Source organism: Sebastes umbrosus, chromosome 24 (assembly GCF_015220745.1).
Source record: "Sebastes umbrosus isolate fSebUmb1 chromosome 24, fSebUmb1.pri, whole genome shotgun sequence".
Lineage (NCBI taxonomy): Eukaryota > Metazoa > Chordata > Actinopteri > Perciformes > Sebastidae > Sebastes > Sebastes umbrosus.
Window position 1 is genome coordinate 12,789,243 of NC_051292.1, and position 24,472 is coordinate 12,813,714.

The following is a 24,472-nucleotide window of genomic DNA, read 5'->3' on the forward strand; positions in this document are numbered from 1 at the left end:
ACTTTACTGCAGCCACATGAGGCTCAGAGGCTCCACAGAGGTGCCATTTTATAAGAACTTTGGGCAGAGCCAGGCTAGCAAGCTCTGAGTCCAGCTCAATACTCAATGCAGACATCTCCTCGTCTGAGAAACAAAGCAAACAGGCGCATTAAACTATGTATCTAAGCCAATAACCTGAATCAGTGTGAGCCATGCTGTGACAAGCGGGCGGAGGAGAGGGGCTGCCAGTGGACACTGCTGATTAGTCAGGACCGCGGCGGTGGCACGCATCGTCAAAAGCACACACAGAGCGCCATTTGTCATGTTGTTTTGCCAAAGCGACAGATGACTCGGCTCGCCCTCCTCCCCTCGCTCTCATCGTGCGTGCCGGCCAAGATGAAGAGCACGTTTTGCAGGGTTTTTTTTCCCTTTCAGCGGGGGGTCTGAGCTGCAGCTGCAGCCTTCTGCCTTTCTGTGTCATGTCAGAAGGCATCACCTCATCGTCTGACTCAGGATCCGGAGTGGATATCAGCCGCCCGACGACTGTCGTGAGACCTCTACGGCGACGGCGCGTTTCCCTCTCGCTCCCCCACGTGCTGTCGTCACTCCGCCGCCAGAGGGAGTGGTGGGGGGGATGGGGGGATTTTGGAGTGGTAATGACCTCCTCGCAGCCACAGCTGTCCTTGCAGAGACGGAGGAGTCATGAAGGAGGAGGAAGAGGAGGCTGCTGGGAGGCTGAGTACCTGCCCTCTGGCAACTACAGAGGCCACTAACACAACTAGAATAGAACAGAATGACGCAGAGTGACAGAAAAGGAGAAGAATAACAGGGATAATGGAGGGCAGGTGAGGACAAAGCGTGAATATGCAATAAAAGTTTATAATTAAAGTGGAGTTGCTGTTATACAGAGATAGATGCAGCAAAGACTCGGTGCTAAAGATTTGTTGTTTGTACTAACTTCACATGGAAATCAATATATTGATTACAGCTGCAAGCAGCATTGAACGGGCCCTCGCCCCTATGCGCACGTCGGGGATACCCGTTGTCGTGCATTTCCATGAAAGTCGGACACTCTACAGTTAGAGGGTATTTTTCTGCGTGGAGCGCATGGTCCTGGAAATGACCTGTTGAGAACATGTAGGGCATCCTTAAAAGGCACTTCTATGAAGGTCGGTGGCAGTATACAACTATTTCCTGTCACCAGTAGGGAGCGACAGGAAAAAATTGTTGTTGCAGCAATTTTAAAATAAAATTGCTGCAACAACTTATGAGACATTATAGAGCATGGGGATGACCATCATATACTTATAGCATCATGTTCTAAACCCTTATACACTTTTAGAATTTTAATTAATTAATTAATTTATTAAAGGGACTGTATGTAAGTTTTTTTTATAAATTATTTTAACTTGTTTTTTATTGCCAATGTGTGAACAGATTGTAAAAAATAAAAATAAAAAAAATTAAACCTCCCGAAGTTTTCTGGATTTCCTCTCTCAGCCTCTAGACGGCTTTCAATGTGAAGAATGCGGGCCATTTTTTTCCGAGGAAAATCCACCGATTGTGACGTCATGCGCGCTTGTGTGTACTTTCTTCAGCTCCGCTTCAGGGCTAACGGCGTGCAACCATAACTAATGTTCGGTTATGTCCGCTCATGTCCCATGTGTGTCGCCTCACTGTTTAGGCCAATGCTCGTTCGCATCTAGAGCACTAGCGTGAGCAACAGGACGCTGACTGTCATTTACTTAATGACCACAGGTGTCACTGTTATCAAGCAATTTCTGATTCTTACATATAGCCACTTTAATTCATTTGTATTTCTCATTAATAACTAGAACAACTTTTCACATTCGGCATCTCAAATTAATCTTCAAGTTCCCAGCTTTCAGATGATGTTCACCACTTCTGATGTAAATGATGTAGAATGGTTCACTCAGGTTTTTTTTTGCTAGGTCTGGTACGAGCAGTAGGTTAGGGTGGCTATTGTTAGTTAATGTTAATATTGATTAATGAGTCAGTTTACTGTCTTGACTTTACATGTACTACTATTATACTACATTAAGCATTTACTATGTCCCATAATTGTTATTGTCTGGCCTCTGGCCATCGACCAGCAAAAGTTACATAAGCTCGCTCTAATTGACAGAGTCATAAATGATCAGTTTTTAATTGTTTTTCTTGGCCTATGAACTGGTTTCATTTCATTAATAATCTCCGAGGTTATAAGAGAGAGTCCAGGTTGATTGGTACACAGCAGTTTGACAGCCTCTCTCTCAGAGCTTCATCCCATCGGTCTTATCTGGGAGAGGTTTCACCCTCTCAGGGTCACTGACTCATTCCAAGCAAATGGTTTACTGTGCCGTAAAGCAATACCACAGGAAAGTAACTTTTTATTCAACTCGTCAGTGTCAGTGTCACAGCGGCGGCAGCGTATCGCGTTCTCCATCACTCTGACGGGCCTTAAAGGCTGAATGTGTTGTAAAAACATGATGCTCAGGATGACTTTCATCTTTTTCTTTTACAAATGATACCATCACTTTTTGAGATTAATTCCAGGCAGCCATTCATTTCTATCAATATAACACCACAACCTCTTTAAATGTAGAGCTGAAGGTTAACAGGAGCTTCTACTAGGGGGCGACTGCTTTGTTCAGTTTTTGGTCGACACATTTCAGAGTATCAGAGTTCTTTTAAACATTTTCAATTGTGTCTGAAAACATGTCTGAAGGACAATCAGGTCTGCGGTCATTGAGACACTGAGTGTCTGGTTGGAAATGTCTTGTACTGATGAACTGTCTGTTGTTAATAGTCGTGGGATTGCTGCTCTCTATTCTTGTTCTTCTATTCATTTTTGTTTAATTGTGTCAACTTGTATCTGTGTAACCTGCCCAGGGACCACAGATGATACATGAGCAGGTAGGATATACTGTATGTATGGTGCATTGTCGTTGCTAAATAGACATAAAGACCATTAAAAGACTAATACAGTATGTACATCCAAAGAGTTGTGGGTGGGTGTAATCATTCCTCCTCTCAATCCTGGCCTTGAATCGATCCCTTTCTAATGTGAATCCACTCTGAGAAATGAAGGAGGAAGTCCACACTCTTTGTTCTGTGGTAAAATACACTCTAAAACTCAGCCCGCATCGTTGTTTTGCTTTTTTTTTTTCTCCCAGATATAAAACCTGTTTAGTTCATTATGGCATATCAGCGCCGTGTTATCAATACATAGTGGGACGCTACGAACTGAAAGTGAATGTGTGAATTTCCATCACCGTCACATCCCTAATTCCCTCACGTCCATGGAGACACACAGATGGACGCTCTAATTCAGACTGATGACGACTCAGAACGAGTGTCATGCCTCCCTTTGGAAGCCGAAAGATGCCACTCCATGTTGTACTGAGTCACATACTTACAAAAATAGGGAGGATTTCAAAACCAAGGCGTGGGCTGTGGGGGTCCTCCACCAGAAATATTTCAGATACTTTGTTTCCTGAATTCTGGTGACTTTTAAAGAATGAAAATAACAAAATAAAAAGCATTTTTTTATGTTAAATAGGCCTATTTTTTAATTTTACTTTTAATTCTCATGAAAGAAAACTGCATAATTCGCCGGTTCAGTAGTGCTTATACATGCTGCACAGTGCCAGAAATATGTTGAGATAACGAAAAAGGAAAAAACGGTGTGAAAATTTGCCATAAATCGGGAGAAATACGGGTGAATTGTGATCCCGGGAGATTTAAGTATCCTGAATCATACTATAGTCTCGCTAGCCTCAGAGCATCCTTCTTCACAGCAGACATGTTGACTTGTCATTGAGGAAAGGTGAAACAGGTGAAACTCATTAACGCTGAGGGTGGCTCCGTTCCAGCGGATACTCCAGAGCAAAGCGGCAATTAAAAATGTTACGAGGGACACCTGTGTTTGACAAGTCAAAATGTCTGCTGTGAAAAAAGTCTCTTCACTTCACATTATTTCCCCTGGTCATGCACACCCTTCCAATTAGCAACAGATCTGCAGGTCCCATCAGCTACAAGTACAATACAAATTAAAGCTGGGAGCAGCGATGAACGGGCCCTTGCACCTTCACGCACGTTGGGGGTACTGGCGGGACGCTGATTGACGCGGCCAGGCACAATGAAACCGGAACTCCGATGAGCGCAATGACGCCCGCCACAAGACTCTACAACAAACGGTTCATGAGTTATGAAAGGGGGTGTGGCTAATGTCTTGGTGTATATTGACATGTAAATGTCCTCAGGACTGGACCCTTATCATGCCTGAGAAATTTGGGGCAGATCGGACTATGTACAGTGGAGTTACAACAACTTCCTGTTTCATGGCGAATGGCTCAAAATGGCTGCAACGCCACGGTCAGGTCGTTCAGTGAAAACTCACCATTTGAATAACCTTTCATCCTTAAGGTCTTAAGATGGTCCCTACCAAATTTCATGTCAATCTGATAAAATCTGGAGGTGGAGTGTGTTAAAGTAAGCGCCCTATAAAATGCTAAAATGGGCGAAAATCGCACATTTAATTAAAAATGGCTGACTTCCTGTTGAGTTTTGGGCATACCTCCAAGAGGCTTTTTTGTGCGTCTCCACATGTTACATCTGCCTGCCAAATGTCATACATGTAGGTGAAACCGGAGTCAGGGGCTCAATTTTTCCAACTTTCTAGGGGGCGCTAGCGAGCCATTTTACAGCACCCAAGCCCAAGATCCTTAAAAAATCTAATTTTTCCCCGGGTCTTAACAACTTTTTGAGCATGTTAAGGTCATCAAAAAGGCGATTCATTTGGGAGAAAGAAAAAAAGAATTCCTACAGTTTCAATAGGGCCTTCGCTGGCCCGACGTTGTCGGTGCTCGGGCCCTAATAATACAAATAAAAAGAAACATAGTGAACATTTTTTAAATACCTATCAGGAGCTTCAAAAATAACGGAGCACTATTTGTATTGGCTCCACAAATCTGTCGAAGGTTGAATACTTTCCAGGCCAACTGCTTGATTCACAACATTATGTTCCATTAAACGTGATTTAATGACGAGTAAAATCTCCCTCTGGTCTAAAGGGCCTCTGATATACTGAGAGAGAGCTGCGTTTTCTTTTCTCTCCCACAGGTTTTGTAGCAAATAGAGAACAAATCAGTGGCACATCTCCATCAGGCAACCGTTACCAGTCATCTCCCGTCTGGCCACAATGGGCAGTGGGGGGGTTTAGGAGGAGAGGAAAATGGAGAGTGCCATGTGCCTCTGACAGATCCCAGTGCAGCCAAATGGAGCTCACCGTCACTCTGGCTCACGTGACGGCTTCCTGAAGCCAGATGGCACTCAGTGTTATCCAAGAGAGCTCATCCTGGCACCTCCAGCGCCCCGCTGTTGGAACCAAAATCTGTACGCACAGATGACCCACTGCAGCTATGGTAGGGCTACAACCTGTGGCCATCTCGCTGAGAAGAGGGGGAAACCTAGACCCTGGCCCTGCGGACGATGCCGCTATACCACGCTGTCCGTCATGCGTTAGCCTTGAAAGGTCATGTTGATGCTTGTGCCCTATAGGATTAGTGATCTGTCCACCCTGTCTGGGAGGCTTCGCCAGCGAGGCATCATGGTTCTGTGTGCACTTTCTCTGCCAATATCCTGGAGAGAAACCATAACCATAAAGAATAACTAATAAGACAGGAGCTGAGAGCTTGCACACTTTGTTATTTGTCCTCTTCATTGAAAACATTTGGTCTCAGCAACGTAAAAAAAAACACCGTTAGCATTAAAGTGAAATGTTTGTGTGATGTTAACGGTCTCTGTTCAGAGAGCTGAAACCCTTTATTCAAATCATTTCTAAGATGCTTCCTGGAAATAACTGTAATTTGGCAGGCTGGTTTCATACACTGTATGAAAAGTAATGCCTTGTAATACATGTATATCCCAATCAATTTGTATATAATCCACGTAATTGTGGATGGGGAAGTACAAAGAGTGACAAACGATGCATAGGGAGGAGGTCAAGAAACACCGGACTTTCCTATGAAAACAGAGAAAAGACTGAGCGGAAATTGGCACGCGTTGCTGGACATTCGTAGGAAAACAAATGAAAAAATTAGGAATTGTAAGATATCATACGAACCGTTGTATGAGTGTATGTTGAATTTGGTACCAATTGTAGAGAATATAGTGTTGAGTTGGTTCACTTCCAATCAATTAATTCTAGTAATTGCCTAGCATAACTCAGACTTTCTTTTAGTCAGTGCTCAACAGAGCTTTACTCTGAAAGGGATTCCTATTTCCTCTATAATGTTTGCAGCAAACCTCCTGAGATATAACAGACCTGTAAAATGAGCTGCTGATGAAGACTTGACTTGGACTTGCCCCTCAAGCAACTTGACACAAGACTTGTTTTGACATAACCTGAGAGGACTTTGTATTGTCCTGGGTTGACTTGAGACGTGACTTGGACTTGCACCAAAAGACTTGAAGGCAGCTTTGAGGCACGCTACTACAACTGTCTCACTTTACTGCTCCAACGAGGGAGGAAGCTGTAGTGACATGTGAAGCCAGCAGCCCTCCGGCGTGTCCAACAAACCCTGTCTTCTACAAATTATGTTTATATATTGATAAACTGTTTTCCCAGTTACTGCAGTGGCCGAAATTTTGGTGGGATATGGGATATGTCTGTGGTCAGCGTTGTTTCCTAAAAATGCTGTTCCCATACATTGAGGCTGCAATGTGAATTACGTTTTCGAGGGAAACATGTTTTGTTGTTTGTTTTTGACACATCACAAATACGTTTCTAATGATGGACTGTGGAAGGTGGAAGGGTCCAACAAACACAGGACTTTCACCCAGGAGACCTCTGTCTGTCTCCCTTGTGAAATCAAATGTTCAACGTTCACTTATTCTTATTTAGTTTAATAACATAACTAACGTAGTCATTTTAAGCCAAACCATGATGTTTTACTACATCTAACCAAGTTAGATCCTTGGCCTTTTTTTTTTTTTTTTTGCCTAAACTTAACAAAGTAGTTTAACCTTGACCCGTTTTCAAAATTCACTATATCATAAATATGGATTTCTCTCATCTAATTGCCCCAAAATAACACGGATGGTTCCCTATACTATGGTCTTTGCAAAAACAATTAATGGCCACTTCTTTCGTTGAATTATGGGTGTTTTATCCTCAGTTATAGCATCTGTGGTCTTCTCGGGTCATTTTTGAGGACCACAGGTGTCATGATGTAGTGCCATTAAAAAAAAAATTGAAATGGTTTCAAAAGAATATTCTAACTATACTTTTACTTGTCTGTGATAATGCATCAACATTATGTTCCTCTGATAACTATAGTCAAAATAATTCACAATTTCTGCTTTTTTTAAATAAAAAATTAGGTCACCAAAATTAGGTTTATCAACCTTAAATTCCAATAAAAAGTGTAAAAGTTGGAATGAAGTTGGCCAAAAAGGTGTAACACAGAATTGGGTGATAATTTATACTGCATGCTTTATAAACAGTCAAACCAGATCGGGTTAATTTTGACCCGGGAAGATACAAGTTGCATGGTCGACGGGAGGCCAACAGGAGGGTTAAACGGTTTAAAAGTGTTACCGTAAGAAAAATATGTTTCTTCTTGAAACATAATTGAGAATGCAGTTTAGTTGTATGGGTAATTTTGTTTTTGTTCAGTATCAAAATGTTTGTGACCTGCCAGATATGTTAATTAACAATTTAACATTAATTAACATATATATGCCATTGGATGATCTGTTACTTTAAATCCAACTGATCTTGAGGAATCTTGATGATTAGCGCTTGAACACTTGAATTCATAGTTTATTTCTAAGTCTAAGTCTTATCATCCTGCCCCCAGTGACCCTTTCTGGTGCCAAACTGGTTCTTTAGTCTCACTGCTGCTGACTCATACAGCAGTGTGAACAGGACCCAATCTTCATCTGTGAAACACTTGTTTTTCTGACTTTGGGCTCTTCCATTAGTCATCATCGTCAGAGTGATATGGTGATAAATAACCCGTGATGATGAGCTGGTTTACACTATTCTGCACATAAACAGGAAGATAAAGTAACCATAGCTCCCTGTACTGTATGTGTGCAGTGCAGTAGTCCGGTTGGACCTCTGAATCAATGCGAGGAAAGTGAGCTGAGGGAAACAGAGTAAGCGATACAGCCTGTGACAGCTGTCCAACAGGGTGTGTGAGGTTAAAGTGGTGCAGGGTGATGAGTGTCTGATGACTTCTCACCCCCCCCCCACCGTATCAGCCCGCCGGCACAGACACTATCGGAAGCTGCTCGGCCCCGCGGAGCTCGTCCGTCCCTTCACGCAACATGTCTCTGCTTCAGCTCCAGCTCACACTGTTCACACACTCACAGCGATGGGCAGTGTTGCACGTTAGCACCTTCCACGCAACAGCTGGAGGTGTTTGGATCATTTGAACCACGAACACCCAGAAACGGTGTGAGGCGCGGGCGGGACCGCTGTGTCCGTTTGACAGCGTTTAGGAGACCTTTCGCTCCGTCCTGTGAACAGAAGTGTCCTTATCCGAGAGGCGTTCTGTGGCAAAACATGGGCTTCCTAATTGACCTGACTGTGACTCAGGATATTCCACAAACAAGTGAGAACCTTTCACTTGGTTACTGCTAAGACCTGAAAGAACGGGTTCGAGAAAACCTCCAGTCAAACTTCCATCACAGTTTACAGATCCACTTCATTATTTTGGTGTCCAAAACAGTACATGACCATAAGCAAAATGTACACTATACAATAATATATGTATACTATAATTGCGCTAGATGTTTGTATTGTTAAATTGAGCCTGTAGGTTCCACTGTAATTACCAAAGAACATACTGTAAGACATCATTTAGCAATGCAAAGAGCTTCCCATTAACTCTAATGTAAACCCATCCGCGGCGATATTAACGCTCAGCGAAAGTGCTCAGGGAAAGTGCGGTGACGTAGATTTAAAAGAGTGAAAAGAGACACACCGGGCGGGCGGGTGGGAGGCGAGGTGGATGGGTCCAACAAACACAAGAGAAAAGATCAGAAAACACGATCCGCACACTGCAGAGGTAGCTCCCAACAATTTTAATGAGGGGACAAAATATGCCTCTATGAAGAAGATCAAGAACAACTAGAGACAAGAAAATAACTGATATAGAAACACATTAAATCCAACACATAAGGGATTAAGTCAAATACATATTATAAACCACAGATCATCCAGAAAAAACATTAAAAATGAAAACTATTAGATATTAGATATGTCAACAAATGTTGTCTCTCTAAGCGATTTGTTGTCCCTGCTCATCATCCCCTTCGCATATATGTTCAATGGTTTTCCCTGTTGAAGGTATCAATACATGTCTGGCCTATTGCTAGTCTGAACATGCATATATTATCAAAAATGTGGGCAAGAAATATTGTTCTGGCCCTTTTTCTATATAATAGTTTTTCATGTCTCATGTTTTTTCTTCCAATCAAGCAGATCACCAGCACCTGAGTAGTGATGTGTCTGTGTCCACATATTGCCTGCTCTGGTTTGTGATGCTGAGTTGACAACGCCTGACGAAGATCTCTGTTAGATCGTAACGTTGCTTCATTAAAATTGCCGGGAGCTACCAATGCAGTGTGCGGATCCTGTTTTCTGATTGTTTTTTTGTCCTGTATCTCTTCCCTTCAATCAAAACAGTAAGTTTATATTTATATGTAAATGTTACCGGCCTCCGCTAGGATCATCTTGCATTTTAACACAAACTTCAACACCTTTACACAAACTGAATTAAAAGAAAAAGCATTTCAACTTTTGTTGAAAGTTCATCAGTCTACCCATTGGAATGGATGGAATTAATTTAATTAGGTAGCTGGTTCCATTCACTCAACTGAAACTAACAGTTTTAATTGGAAACTAAAAAGACGTGCTCTGTGTTGAAGTGATAAGGGGCGCCCTTTGTGTCGTATTTTTGAGAATCAATTCAGTGCAAATCTACGGGAGAGAAATATCACAGGTTAGTAATATAATCTAATCTAACCTAATCTAATTTTTACTCAAATTGACGGACTTGGACGGCACAGATTTATTTATGCACGTATTTTACACCTTTTCTATCATTAACCCTCATTTTGTTATGCATGAAATTCTTTTTTTTATATTATTCATATTTATATTTGTATACGTATTTTTTATATCCTGCGTGTATTATCTTTTAAAGCACTTGTTTTGTGGTTCTCGTATTTTAAGCAATTATTATGGCACTTTTACTTACATTAAATACGTGCGTAGGTTTTTTGCTTGTGCCTATCAATCCCGTCAATTCTATATTTCAAATAAATTTCTTTTTACGCTTGTCATCTCTTAAATTACATAAAATAATTAAATAATAAATTCTATCAATACATTATTTTTTTACTTTATGGTTTTATGGTGAGCAGTTTTTAATAATACACTTCTCTTTTATCTCTACAACCAGGGGATCGGGAGTGCTTTTATTAAAATAGGATGCTTCCGCTGTCTGGCTTGTGTCTGTACTCCTTTTAAACTATTCAAACACTTTTTTTTCATTTCTATCTCAATCTTAATCTTTTTACCTTTTGTATTTGTATTATTATTTTATTTCTCTCTTGGGATGTTAACCATTTTACTGTGGTTTTAATCAAGGAACATATTTGAACCCATAAATCCCCTTGTGCCCGTGCCCCTCGGTGCACCCAGTTATGATGCAGCGCCTTTATCTTAACCTAACCCTAACCCTAACCCATTAAGTCAGTAATCTTGACGTTGTACTCCTTATCTTTGCCGCAGCCAAGTTATTTTTAGGCACTTATTTCACAAAACATATCGAGGTCTGGACCCTCGATGGTGGGTACAGCCTTTATGAGCTGCAGACGACTGTAGTTTGTGTAAACCAGCACCTCTCCAATATATTATCAAGGTTAAAACCTTTGTTCTTGCAATGCTATCCTATGGAATAACATTATGGAAAAAAAAAAAGTGAGTATAATGTTGTCGTGACTGGAAGAAACGATGGTAACTATGAAAAGAAATAAGCTAAATTGTAATGAACTGGGATTATTAGTAAAAACTAATAAGCTTGTTTCCACCAAATTAAGATCAAAGGGGCAGTCCCCAGTGTTTGCACAACACCGGTGCATTATATTTAATGATACCAAGGGGACCAGAAAGACACCAATGAGTCCGGTTCCGTTTGGACCCATGCTGCTCGATGGTTTAAGTTTTTGTCACCTTTCTGTGCACAGATGGCTTCCCCCCAGCGACTGCGACAACGCGAGGATTTAATACGAGCACACAGTGAATCTACTGCGTGTCAATTAGTGGAGATGGAACACTAGTTTCTGTCACAGCCACATACACTTTGTGATTTGGGGGAACGGGTGTGTTTTTATATAAAAATCTGCAGCCTAACAAGATCACTGTTTCTACATTGTCACTCTCTCTCTCTCTCTCTCTCTCTCTCTCTGTTGCACTCACCTTCCTGGCTCTATCTGTATCCTCATCTGCATTCTCTCTCTCTCTCTCTCTCTCTCTTCATCTCTTTTCTCCTCTCTGAGGTGCATACTTTTCCAGAACACCTTTTCCCCCCGGCTCTCAGGCAACTAAATATAGTGACTGGTGCAGACAGCTCGGCCTTATAACAAATGGTAAGCAGAGCAGAGCAGAGCAAGAGCAGAGAAGCGGCGGCGGGAGTATCAGCATAAGGACGTGCTGTGGCTTCACTTCAACAAACGAACCGCAAGCAAACAGCACAGGAGCCACATCACAGATACATCCAGTTTAAAGCTGCAAACGCAACTTCACAGCTATTACCAGGACAAGTCGGTGCAAGAACATTTGCCTTGAAATAGGAACATAGAAGTGCAATTAATTGCAAATTAATTAATTTGTTTTTCCATCAAAATGTACCTTAAAGGGAGATGTGTTAAGTATTTAACACTCTTATCAACATGGGGGTGGGCAGATATGCTGCTTTATGCAAATGTATGTGTATATTTATTATTGGAAATCAATGAACAACACAAAACAATGAAAGATATTGTCCAGAAACCCTCAAAAGTACTGCATTTAGCATAAAAAAAATAAATATATATAGTCCTTTTACTGATCTCATGCATACCTTTATGTGCATCATATTATCCATTCTATGCAGATGATTCTCTAATTTACTTCTTTGATCCGGTACTGCATTTAGCATAAAAAATAGATGCTCAAATCATAACCTGGTGCCCCAAAACTGCATGTGGTTATCATAAAGTGGGCATGTCTGTAAAGGGGAGACTTGTGGGTACCCATAGAACCCATTTACATTCACATATCTTGAAGTCAGAGGTCAAGGGACCCCTTTGAAAATCCATGCCAGTTTTTCCCTGCCCAAATTTTGCATAAGTTTGGAGCGTTATTTAACCTCCTTCGACGAGCTATTTAACGAGCTAGTATGACATGGTTGGTAACGATGGATTCCTTAGGTTTAGGTCTAGGTCTAGTTTATTATGATACCAATATCTTCACTCTAACTTCAAAACTGAGCCCGGTACAACCTCCGGAATATCGATTGCGTTAATGCATTAAAGAAATAAGTGGGGTTTAAACGAATTTGTGTTAATTATAACGTTATTCTCGACAGCTCTAAATGAAATAAATGTCCTGAACCAACCTGATCTCATGGGCATGGATATAAATAGCATGAGGACTTTTCGCGTTTGACACCACGTTGGTACCGTGAAACGGTCGCGGTTATGTTTAGGCAACAAAACCAGTTAGTTAGGAAAAACATCATGGTTGGGATTAAACTAAGTACGTAAACTAAGTAAAATACGCATGTAAACAACGTAACATAAGCACCAAAAAACACGTTGCAAACGTCACTAACTTCAAAATAACTAAACAACACTTTGAGACACGGGTCCGCCTGGTTGAAAGTCCTGTGTTTGTTGGACCCATCCAGCTCACTTTTTTATTATACGTCACTAGCTCTGAGCGTTTAGCGTATTCACACGTATGCGTTTGCATTGCAGTCAGTGCAGACTTCACGGCGTGAAATGACGTCAAGAGGCGTTGTGATTGCACCCAAAATGCTTTACAAATAACTGTGTCATTCATGCATCATTTGGTATTGGCTCTGCTGGCCCGGTAGAAGATATTTGAGAAAGTAGAGGCCTGTTTCTAAATCACTCATTGCTATTCATGTTGCCAGAGGATAATATGAGAACGAGTTCCCAGCTCATGATGACATTTTTTTTTGTCGAGCTGACTGCCACTTCCTCCAATACAGCCCTCCATCTTGCAGAAGGGAAGAGTGTGACTGCAGTACTGAAGCGTGCTTAATGGTTTCTTTTCAAGCTCGTAGGTGCGGACTCACACTTTCTTTCCTTTTCACACATGTGGAAGATGCTTCTTAAACAGCTCAACATCAGACATCAATTCACAGCATCAAACTCGACTGCATCTCTGCCCGTTTACACAATCTGTGTTCACCAAAGGCATTGCAGGTTGTTTATAAAGAGAGAAAGACAGGTTTGTTTTCTGGCCACACAAAGTATACTTTCTGAGAAAACCTTTCAAAATGGTGCAAGTTGAGCAGAAGAGGACCGACGCTCTGTCAGAAAATGGCCACAGCTCTGCTCCCTCCAGCTGGAAATTTCAAAACTCTTTCCCTCCAAACGTTTGATGTCATCAGCCTCCTCTCAGACTCAGACATTTTCTTGGGCAACAGAAACCCAAAACCTTTATGTCAAAGGCAAGATAAAGTACCCCCGGTTTCAGCCAGAAACTACTTTCATCTACCAGAGGGGAACAAAATAAGATGCACGGCTCCGTGGTGTAGATGCCGGCTCAGATCACAACGGATCAATCTTCCCAGCGTGGGATTTTTTTGAGGCTGTTGGATGTTTGATGCTGCAGAATGATTAAAGTAATTGAAAAGGAATACAAATGTCAGAGTCTTCACTTAATTTGCATGGGCTTATCTTGAGCTTTGGGGGTCATTTAAATACAGCAATTTTGGAATAAAGCGAAGAATGCCGAAAAATACAAACTCCTACGCTGCCATTAGCAGCTGATTGGCACCAGGGGAGGAAATAATGCATGATAGCTGGAGGCAGGAAACCCCACGAAACACGCAAGCAATCAAAAATACAGAAGGAGATTAACCTGCTTGATTTGCTCTATAAGAATATGATAAATTCAGACAAAGTTTAATTGAAGATATCAACGATTCAAAAGAGACAGCTGAAGAAGGTTTCCTCGGTCCAGCTCCCTGCATGTACATAAATATCATCCACCGTAGCTTCCCACTCACGCAGAGACCAGCCAGTTGGTGAAACAGTGGGACCCAATGAGTCATTAAATCACTCGTTAAATCAATAACTCACTTTCTGACTCAATCAGCCTTCTCCAAACTAATTAAAGCCCCCAGACCGGTGGACTCACCCAGAACGCCGAGCCGGTAGTTGATCGTGATGACGATGACGTTCCCGTAGCTGGCCAGGATGCTGCCGTCGATCATGTTGCCGGTTCCCTCCATGTAGGAGCCTCCGTGGATGTAAACCATGACTGGCTTTAACCCGTTCTCATCGTGGATATCTGCAGAGAAGACACACAAAGATGTAAAAATGTTGCTTTTGTATCCAGCAAGCGTTGTCAAAGAATATCATACTGCGTTCAATGTCACAATAGAGCTCAGTCATTTTGTTTTACATATCTGAGGTCAGTGGTGGAAAGTAACTTTGAGCTACTTTTACTCTGGTATTACATTATAAAGTAAGATAAACCTCATTAACCCCATGCAGAGAAAGCAGCAAGGAAGGAGTACAAAACAGATGCATGCATAGATTAGCAAAGTAAGTGCAAAACAACTACCCCAGGGCCCCAGACCATCAAGGGGCCCCATGCAGAGTGGCCCAATGTCACAATCTGGTTTTAGTTCCTTCAGTGTTTCACTCGATATTATACTTCCATAGTGTATTCTTAAATTATTTTGCATTCAACTTGGGGAACCTGCAGAATCTGCACCACTGAATATAATCATCTGCTATATACTGTACAGAAAAAACAAGCACGGAAATATCACATTCAAATAAAAAACTACACTGTTGAATCAAAATAAAATGACCCAATAAGTGAACCAAATGAGATGAATCCCCCTGGTGCCCCCATGTTCGAACAAACCAAAGCAAAGGTGCCTGCTTGGATGCCCCTATGGTCAGCCCACAATTTTTAGGTTGTAGCGAAACTCTGTTTTAAATCTAGAGTTAAGATACTGGTATATTATCAAACTAGAAAAATGAATCCATTGGTACCAACTAGCTTTTCACGAAGGAGGTTAAATAATTCTCCAAACTTTTGCATTTTGCCATATTCAAAGTGGTCGCTTGACCTCTGACCTCCAGATATGTGAATGTCAATGGGTTCTATGGGTACCCACGAGTCTCCCCTTTACAGACATGCCCACTTTATGATAATCACATGCAATTTGGGGCAAGTCATAGTCAAGTCAGCACACTGACACACTGACAGCTGTTGAGTTTGCCATGTTATAATTTGAGCATATGCTAAACGCAGTACCTGTGAGGGTTTCTGGACAATATCTGTCATTGTTTTGTGTTGTTCATTGATTTCCAATAATAAATACATACATACATTTGCATAAATGAGCATATTTGTCCGCTCCAATGTTGATAAGATGATTAAATACTTGACAAATAAAGTGCTTTGCAGATAACGTCACACTGCATGATATCAGGACCAAAGAAGTAAATTAGAGAATCATCTGCATAGAATGGATACTGATATGATGCGCTTGAAATAAAGATATGCATGAGATTAGTAAAGGAGCAAGGACTGAGTATTAAATACTTGACAAATCTCCCTTTAAGGTACATTGTACGTGTCCGTTTCATGTTACAATCAGCTGTTTGTTTACGTCCAGTCACATTTTCACTGTAAAAAGGAGGTAATTTTAAGCCCAACCATGTTGTTTTTTCCGAACTAAATGGTTTTGTTGCCTATAAGCAAGTGTTGTTGTTTAATTCACAACATTAAGCATGTATTTACTGCAACCAAAAAAAGCTAAGATATGTGACAAAAACGTGTTGCACATGGTAGATAAGTCAAATTTGGAATAGTTTCTTTGAATTGTGAAGTACAGAGCAGGACATTTTTATAGTGTAAAATAAACTTGTCAGTGCTCTCTGTTGGACAAAGAGCAGTAACAGCTTGGACTGAAACATGGACGACATTCAGTCTTGATGCTGTAATCAACCGGCAGACACAGAAAATAGTTTGACCTTTCTTAATGTAACACTGATCATTTTACACCATATAAGAGGGATAGATGGTGTCAGAGATATGGTTCTCCAGCAGACTCTGATGAGAGTTTCCATGGCTTCAGCCCCTGCTATCTCTACATCTGTCTCCCCTCCGGCCGGCTTCATTTGTTCTTTGTGTCATGTGCAGGGGGATGCTGTTAGGCCAGACAAATGCCTTGTTTATGAGGCTCTCCAGTTGTGATTAAGCTGGGTGATTAGTACATGTGTAGGTGGTGATTATAAATTAGGAGTGGGTCCTTTTGCATGAAAGAAGATGGAAGGAGAAGATAAATCGTCCGGTTCACAATAAATCAGCCGGCAGCAGCTTCATCATCGGGAGCTCTCAGTGTTGTTTTTCACTTCACGTCCTTTAACCCAAGAACAAAAAAAGTAAGTATCACTGTTGTCCTCACGTGGCCCAGCGTGTCTCAGATCTGCTGCTCTACAGTAAGCTCTGGTTTGCCTGGAACCAGCAGCAGAATGAACCCATTATCCCCGGCCCTGCCGACCAGGCTGCTTGGAAGTCTCTCAAATGTCATTCGGGATGAGGGCATCTGCTGAGGAAAATGTCAGATTGAGAAGGGGGGGCTGGCCAGCTTGTGCGCTGCAAGTGTGAGAGATTTAAAGCCACGATATTGTGTTCAGAAAGTGGTCTCTGTTTACCTCGGCTGCAGAGCACTGTATTTGAAACAGGCTTCTATTAGAGACAGGGGTTCAATCTGATCTGCTGTTAATGCAAACTAATTTAGTACAAGTCGTGCAACACTCATCACTCTGCTGCTGTGTGTTTCTAACATCATTAATGTATGATATCTTGCGAAAAATGTATAACCCTTTTTTTGTTCGTTTTCCTACGAATGTCCAGCAAACACACATCAGTTTCTGCTCGTTGCGTGCATACGGTCTTTTCAAAATAAACTTCCGTCTTCACTTTGGCTTAAAATAACTCCGCAAGTGGCATTACTTGAAAGCAGAGTTGACGATGTTGTCCAGTAGACACTATTTGTTATATTGGTTGAAATGGTCTTTACACCCCGACAGCGATCCATTACTGATGAGCTCTGAAAAAGGACCGGAAAAATGTCGTCATCTGTAGCTGCTGTGATCCTGTAAAAATGTCTACCAATCACTGCCTCGCGGTCCGCTTGGAAAGAACCAATCAGATGCCTCCCTGCCTCCCCTGCTCGTACTCTACCCTTGGCGTGCACCAGCCTGAACTCAAAGCGCGCCGTCGTAAGTTCACTGGAGAATGGAAGAGAAAACGCAGCCAACTGTAGCACTGTTACTTTTCATGAGGTAGCGTTGTTGAGTTGAGGTCCTCTCTCCGGTTAAGACGGAGCTCCTGAGGCGATGCTACTTTCAAATGATGCTAGCTTTCCAACATCGTCGACCCTACCTTTAAGTATGTAACTTAACAAATACCGTAAATCAACGTTGACTTCTGGTTTCATGTGGGATACAAAGGTCGGTCTTCTGGGCGAAAGTCCAGTGTTTTTTAACCACCATTATGCGAATAACACATGAATTGATTGACCAGTTCATTGCTTTTCTTTGGGGATAAACGTCAGTGCAGTAAGTGTTGACCTTCATAGAAAGTAGCTTAACCGTGCTCAAAACAAAAAGAGACATGTGTATGACATGTCTGCTGTGGAAATGTACATTGTACTGAATGTACTATGTGAGCTGTTATAGTACGGGTAATTCCATCTCTCCACAATGCTTTTTTTACCCTGTTTGACTTTATTTATCTCACGGTGACCTTGGAACACCTGCTTTTATCAGGACATTTAGTGTGTGCACAGGAACATCAATGTTAATTGAAGTCACCACTGCCATTTAAAAAACGAGCCTGCCACTAAATTCTAGAGCGGGATGTGTGTGCCGTGTGCAGTTTTAAAGAGAGGATGCCTGCTGCCCACACCAATCATTGCTTTTCTCTCCTCAGTTGCCATGGGCTGTGGAGATGCACGACGGTGTGCAACAGGAAAGCTACTGTGTATATACGCCGCACCTCGGTAAGCAGAAAGCAACAGAGCCGGGAGAAGGCAAGCAGGGCAGGAGGAGTGTATCATTCTCCTCCTCCGCAAAAGAAAACAGTGAGGCAAAGAGTGGAAAACAACCCACAGTGACAGGTTATTAATCTCCGCTGTGATCTGAGTGGGTTGCTAATCCTGCAGCCAGGCAGGGGGGGGGAGGGGGGTTCTAAACAGTGAACCTGAAGGAGGAGCTGGGGTCGGCATCCCGGACCGACCCCCGTGCAGATTCACTCCGGTTAAACACAAGCCTGCTAATTACAGAGTCCTGGCCGGTGTCAATAAATTCCTGTTTGTCATTCGGTTTCCACATTAGAAGAGGCCCGGTGGAACGGCGTGGGTGGGTGGGAAACAACCTTGAAGAGGCAGATGCACATAAAACAAGAGCGCCGCCATTAAGTTGTCATAGTCTCTAACTGATACACATCTGATGGTCGCTGCAGGCCTCTGTGGGCTCAGACAAAACTATTCGGCTGGCTCTCCATCAAACAAACAGGCAAATTGACTGTTACTACCCATCTCTTTTGGTGTAGTGCAGCGATGGAGTCAGAAGTCAGGAGTGAGAGAGAGGAGGGGGGGGTACTTTGATCAAACAGAGAGATGGAGTCGTGCTTTATGGCCGGGGAAAGGAGAGGGTGGTCTCGGGGCACCGTGTCCCAATCCTGTCAGCGTGGAGTGCACTTAAAACTGAAGAAATCAAACTGCTCCGAGTGCTCTTCTGTCTGTCCCTCTTTTCGCGTGTCTCTCACTCCGCGGTCTCTCTCTCAGGGGCCCCGCGGTGCCGCCTGGGTGACTGTGCAGCGAGTTCGTCCCGGACATTCATCACTGCCACCCGGGCCGGGGGGATAATATATTCCTCCGCTGGCTGCGCGGCGTCGCACACATTACTCATCTTTATATGGGCGGGGGGGTGGAGGGTGGGAGGAAGGAGGATGCTATTGAGCTTGTTCGAGGGGGTCTATCTGAATTTTTCCATAGCTTTCAGCGTTTCCTACTGTTAGCTGGACGAATACAAATGGCGGTTAATGGAGGCGATGTAAAGTGTGTCCCCCCCCTGTGTCACCACTATTGCTGCCATCACCTCAGCAACCTACTTCCTGTTCGATACACGTCTACTGACAGCCTACTTTCTCCACCGTCACACAAAGTCATTATTTGGCCAAACACAAACCTGTCAGGAACAGCGAAACAACCACAGAAAACAGTAAAATCACAAATATGGCCATTTATAAACATAGATTATAAACTGTATTTGCTAGTATGTAGCATACTGTAAATGCATTTAAAATACTGTCCATATTGCATAATATACTACAGTATATGTGACATACAAAATGTGTATTTGAGGTATGTGTTCAATATGTGCATACCTTATAAGCATTCTTAAGTATATAGTGCCGCATTTACAATATGAATAGTGTAAGGGATCTCTGCAGAACGTCCAACTTGGACCGTATTATTACCAATAAAATGACAGCTATACAATGGATATACACCATTTCTGCCATAACATTATGACCACCTGCCTAATATTGAGTAGGTCCCCCCTTTTGCCGCCAAAACAGCCCTGACCCGTATAATAATTGGCGGTGTCGGCAGGATCGGTAGTAGAGAGAGAGAGAGCGCTCACTACCGGTGTCCCTAAATAATCTTACCTCACTTCCCAGGGTCCTAAAGGCACCCCTGTTACACTTGAACCACTTTTGGTAGGTCCTGACCACTGCAGACCGGGAACATTCAACAAGAGCTACGGTTCTGGAGATGCTCTGACCCAGTCATCTAGCCAGCACTATTTGGCCCTCGTCAAAGTCGCTCGCATCCTTACGCTGGCCCATTTTTTTCTGCTTCCAACACAAAGTTCAAAATGTTCACTTGGTGTCTAATATATCCTCCCCAACTGCCAGGTGCCATTGTAACGAGATAATCAATGTTATTCACTTCACTTGTCAGTGGTCTTAATGTTATGGCTGATCAGTGTATGTTATATCATGTAGCCTATGGCCATTTATCAGATTTAAGATACACTCCCTGTGATTTGATCTCACAATGTTCTTTCAGCAAGGTCAAAAGGAGGAATGTAATTACAATGAAATCTCAAAAGCAGTTCTAATGATGCCCTCGACATAATTATAATTGAGGGTGCATTTGATAGACATAGTACACTTAAAGTTCCCATATTGTAGAAAGAGAGATTCCCTTGTCTTGTTTTATTATAAAGTGGGTGCTATAAATATTGTGCAAGTATTAAAATGCTTAATGCATAGAGAAATGTGCACAGCCCGTATTCACAAACCAAGCCTTTAAATGACCTGTCAGGACTTCTGTAATGTTGTGATGTCACAACTGTACAGTCACCAGTAGAAATGCCGCTAACCTCTGTGAAGTTGACAAAAAAATTATGTGTTTTTTGTACATTAAAGCATGTGAACATGTTCTAGTAGACACCTAAAACACAAGTATGAACCAGAAAGTGAAAAAGATACGTCCCCTTTAAGACAAGCACTTCTAACAAAAGCTCATCTAACAGTAAAGAGCAAACTTTCAGAAGAAGTGCTGTGGGAGAGTCGAGCACATAAGGTCTGAGGTTGTCTGCAGTGCTGCGAGGTTTCTCTGCAGCAGCAGCCGCCGCTGAGGTATAGCAGGAACCACAGGGGATCCACAGGAGTAATTCATTGCCACTGCAGATGTTCAAACAGTCAGAGTGCATCGATCCTGCGTGCTCCCCTGAAAACACAGTCAAGCCAAGTGGTGCCTGAAGACGCTCTTTATCCAGACCTCTCACCATATAGAAATCTTATTTTACAAGTGTTTGCCTTTTTCCCTGTAGATTCAGCAGAACATGAAAGGTTCATACTGTTCCTTTGCTTCTATCTTTATCTCCGTTACCTGAGTCATGTCTGAGTAGGAACACGTCTGCTACATAATCAAAGGCATTGAGTTTCCTCCTGCGATTCCAAAGTGGATATTGTCTTTTCTCCACAGCAGCTGTGGGCAGATGTTGTGCTTTTAATCTATTTTAACAACGCATCACCGTCTCCCAAAGATCCGGCCCTTCTAAGTGGATGTAAACTATACATCTGTTAGGTGCAAACCCAATATATGATGGTGTTTCCTCGGCTGCGTGATGAAACCTCAGAGGAAATGCAAGCTTTTAGAAGATCGTTGCTACGGAGCAAGACTAAATAAATTACAGTTTCCTTAAGAAGAAAATAAGAGGTATCACTTCATGAAACCAATTTGGGGAACGCTCTCATGTGAAGAGGAACATTTGGCTCACATAAGGAAGTCTCTGAGGAGAATTTTTAAACATTAGTGTATCATTCCATTTACACAATTAAACCAAAGTGACATACATTTTTTTTTTTATCTCATACACATACACCGGGGGCATTCTGGGGTTCAGTGTCTTGGAGGACATGTCCTTAACAGGAAGAGGACAGGAGGAGCCAGGCAACAAGCCAACAACCTCTAGGGTTAAAGGGGCACTTTCACCAAATTCAGTTTCTGCTGCGTTTCTGCTATGTATCTGCTAAGTTTGTGCTGCGTTTCTGCTGCGTTTCTGTTGCGTTTCTTCTGTGTTTCTACAGTGTTTCTGCAGCGTTTCTGCAGCATTTCTGCTGCTGCTGCCAGCTCTTTCTTTCCACATAGAATTTGCCTTTCATGATGGCCATTTCATTACATTATAAATGCCATTTATATTCATTTTAGACAGGGAAAGGTTCAGAAATGTTTGGTAATTTGTAAATAATAGTAATAGTCCACAATTAAAACCCTGCACTATATTCATTCATCGAGCTCTCCAAGTCACTGCATGTTCTACAACACTGTCCTGTAAATAGTTCAGAATAAAAGCCTTGTGTTAACAAATGAAGGAATTCTGTCCACAGAAAAAACGCTTGAGGGCTTTTATTTTGAAATTAAAGCAGGAAGTATATGATTTTAAATCTTTACTTTATACTTTTCAGTATAAGCCAAGTAAGCGCACCAGATGTGGATTAATCCGCCACTGAAAATAGTCCCCAACAAATGCTCTATTTCATTTTATTTGAGTAGTATTTGAAAAAAACAACAGTGACCAGCTGTTTTAGAAAATTACTGAGACTTTAAAAATAATAGTGAGCTTATTAATAGCTTAATAATAGGAAACAATTGGCTTGGAGCTGTGAGACACAGACAGTAGGGAGGTCAGAAAGTCTTTCCATAGGATTAGTTGACAATAAATATAATATAGAATAACACCAGACTGATCCTTTATTGGCACCAATTTATGCAACGGAACCGCGGCAAAAAAAACACCCAGGGCCAGATTTACATATGTAATAGTGCATGGCAAATTTGCACTGCGCCTTTCATTCAATTTGTGCTCACAATTTGCATGTAATTAGCACCTGATCTACCGCAGCAGCAACTCATTACGCAGCGTTCTGCAGGTGATGCAGCTCAGAGGAGGATTTATCTGATATCACACATGATAAGGTGATGCTGCATGGTAATATGAAGTAAGATAAACATGTAGTTCACCTGGAAATGAAAGTGTATTTTTGCTCACTACGTTAGACAAACCTTTAGACCTATCACTGCAATGCTGAATACAGCTGATACAGCTCAAGAGAACACTGAGGTAGATTCAGCCAAATGTACATTATAAACTCATCCTTCATTGAACGTCAAGTTTAATGAACACAAAACCACAACTTCCTGTTCCTTCTTTGGTTGCTGCTATATTCCGCTTATTCAATATATTATACATTATAGAAGTTCAATAAATGAAAGCTGTTCATTTATTTTCCCCATCACAGCTTTAATTGTTAATCAACCGGTGCTATTAGCTCTTCAGAGGCAGAGAATCTTCCATGTGAAATGTTCTCTTGCAAATTGCATGAACATAGTTAATTAAACAACCTTGTATTACTTTATCTGCACTTTATCTATCACTTCATCATATCTCCCATCGTTGCTTCAAGCATGAATATTTGTAATGACCAGCCATCAGCTTGCACACTTTTAGTCCACCTGTATCTACACCAGCTCATCACTCACTGGTAGATCTCCTACGCAGGTAAAAACACAGCGCAATCTGATGCACTTATTATATATAAACCAGTGTGTTCCTACACCGACTTTGTGCCAGTTGAGAATGCATTTGGATTAGGGCTGTCAAAGATTAATAACGCCTTAACACAAATGATATTTCGGAGGCTGCAGCGGCTCAGTTTTTAAAGCTAGAGTTAAGATACTGGTATCAAATGAAACTAAAAAATCTAAAGAATCCATTGGTACCAACCATGCAAGGTTTGTTGCAAATAACGCTCCAAACCTGCGCTAAAATTTTGGCGAGGAAAAACTGTCATGGCCATTTTAAAAGGGGTCCATGGACCTCTGACCTCAAGATAGTGTGAATATATATACATATTTACATAAAGCAGCATGTTTGTCCACTTCCATGTGGATAGGAGTATTAAATACTCGACAAATCTCCCTTTAAGTTACATTTTGAACAAATTTAATTAAATTAATCGGCTGCAGGTTTCTCTCTCTCCTTGCTCATTACCTGTGATCACCCTCAGCTATTGATAATCAGCCTGGCTCGGAGGCTTTATAAGCAGGTTGGCTGCACAGTTGGTTGTGTGTCTGCAGGGGGTCAACACCTTCAGTTGGCTCTCTGGGTTTGTTTTGTGTGTTTTGTGGGGTTTTGATTTTGAGTGTGCACATCTTTAGCCAGCCTCTACTTCCCTTTTTGTGCCCCATTTGTCATTTCTGGTAGATTTAGTGGGCAGCTGTGAGGAGTTATATTCCCTCAGTCTCCTTTTAGAACCCGAGAGACCCTTTTATTATTATTTCTGTGTGCAGTTTATTTTTGTTAGTTTCCCAGTAGCGACCCTTTGTCATTCAGGTCATTGTTTTTTTTTAAATAAATGAAATTGAATTACATAAAATTACCTGCAATGAACTTTTATTGTGAAAAAGAAACTGAGCTGGGTTTTAATTGGATTATCTCCCGATTTCATTCTAATATTAAATATTACACAAGGAGCATTACTGGCTGCAGAGCTTACACCGAGCACGGGCACCCTGACTGGTCCCCATACGCAACAAACTGCGATGCACTGTGTGTTCAGACACCTTTCTAT

At 41.9% G+C, this 24,472-nt stretch overlaps 1 protein-coding gene across 3 annotated transcripts in view; it reads right to left on the bottom strand.

Moving 5' to 3' along the window:
* The window catches only part of nlgn4xa (neuroligin 4 X-linked a), a 96,691-nt gene that overhangs the window by 40,461 nt on the left and 31,758 nt on the right, over nucleotides 1-24,472 (bottom strand). For all 3 annotated transcript variants that reach the window (XM_037762250.1, XM_037762252.1, XM_037762251.1), the window contains one exon: nucleotides 14,432-14,584. In XM_037762250.1, coding sequence (XP_037618178.1) covers nucleotides 14,432-14,584 — 153 coding nt within the window. The remainder of the gene's footprint in view (nucleotides 1-14,431; nucleotides 14,585-24,472) is intronic.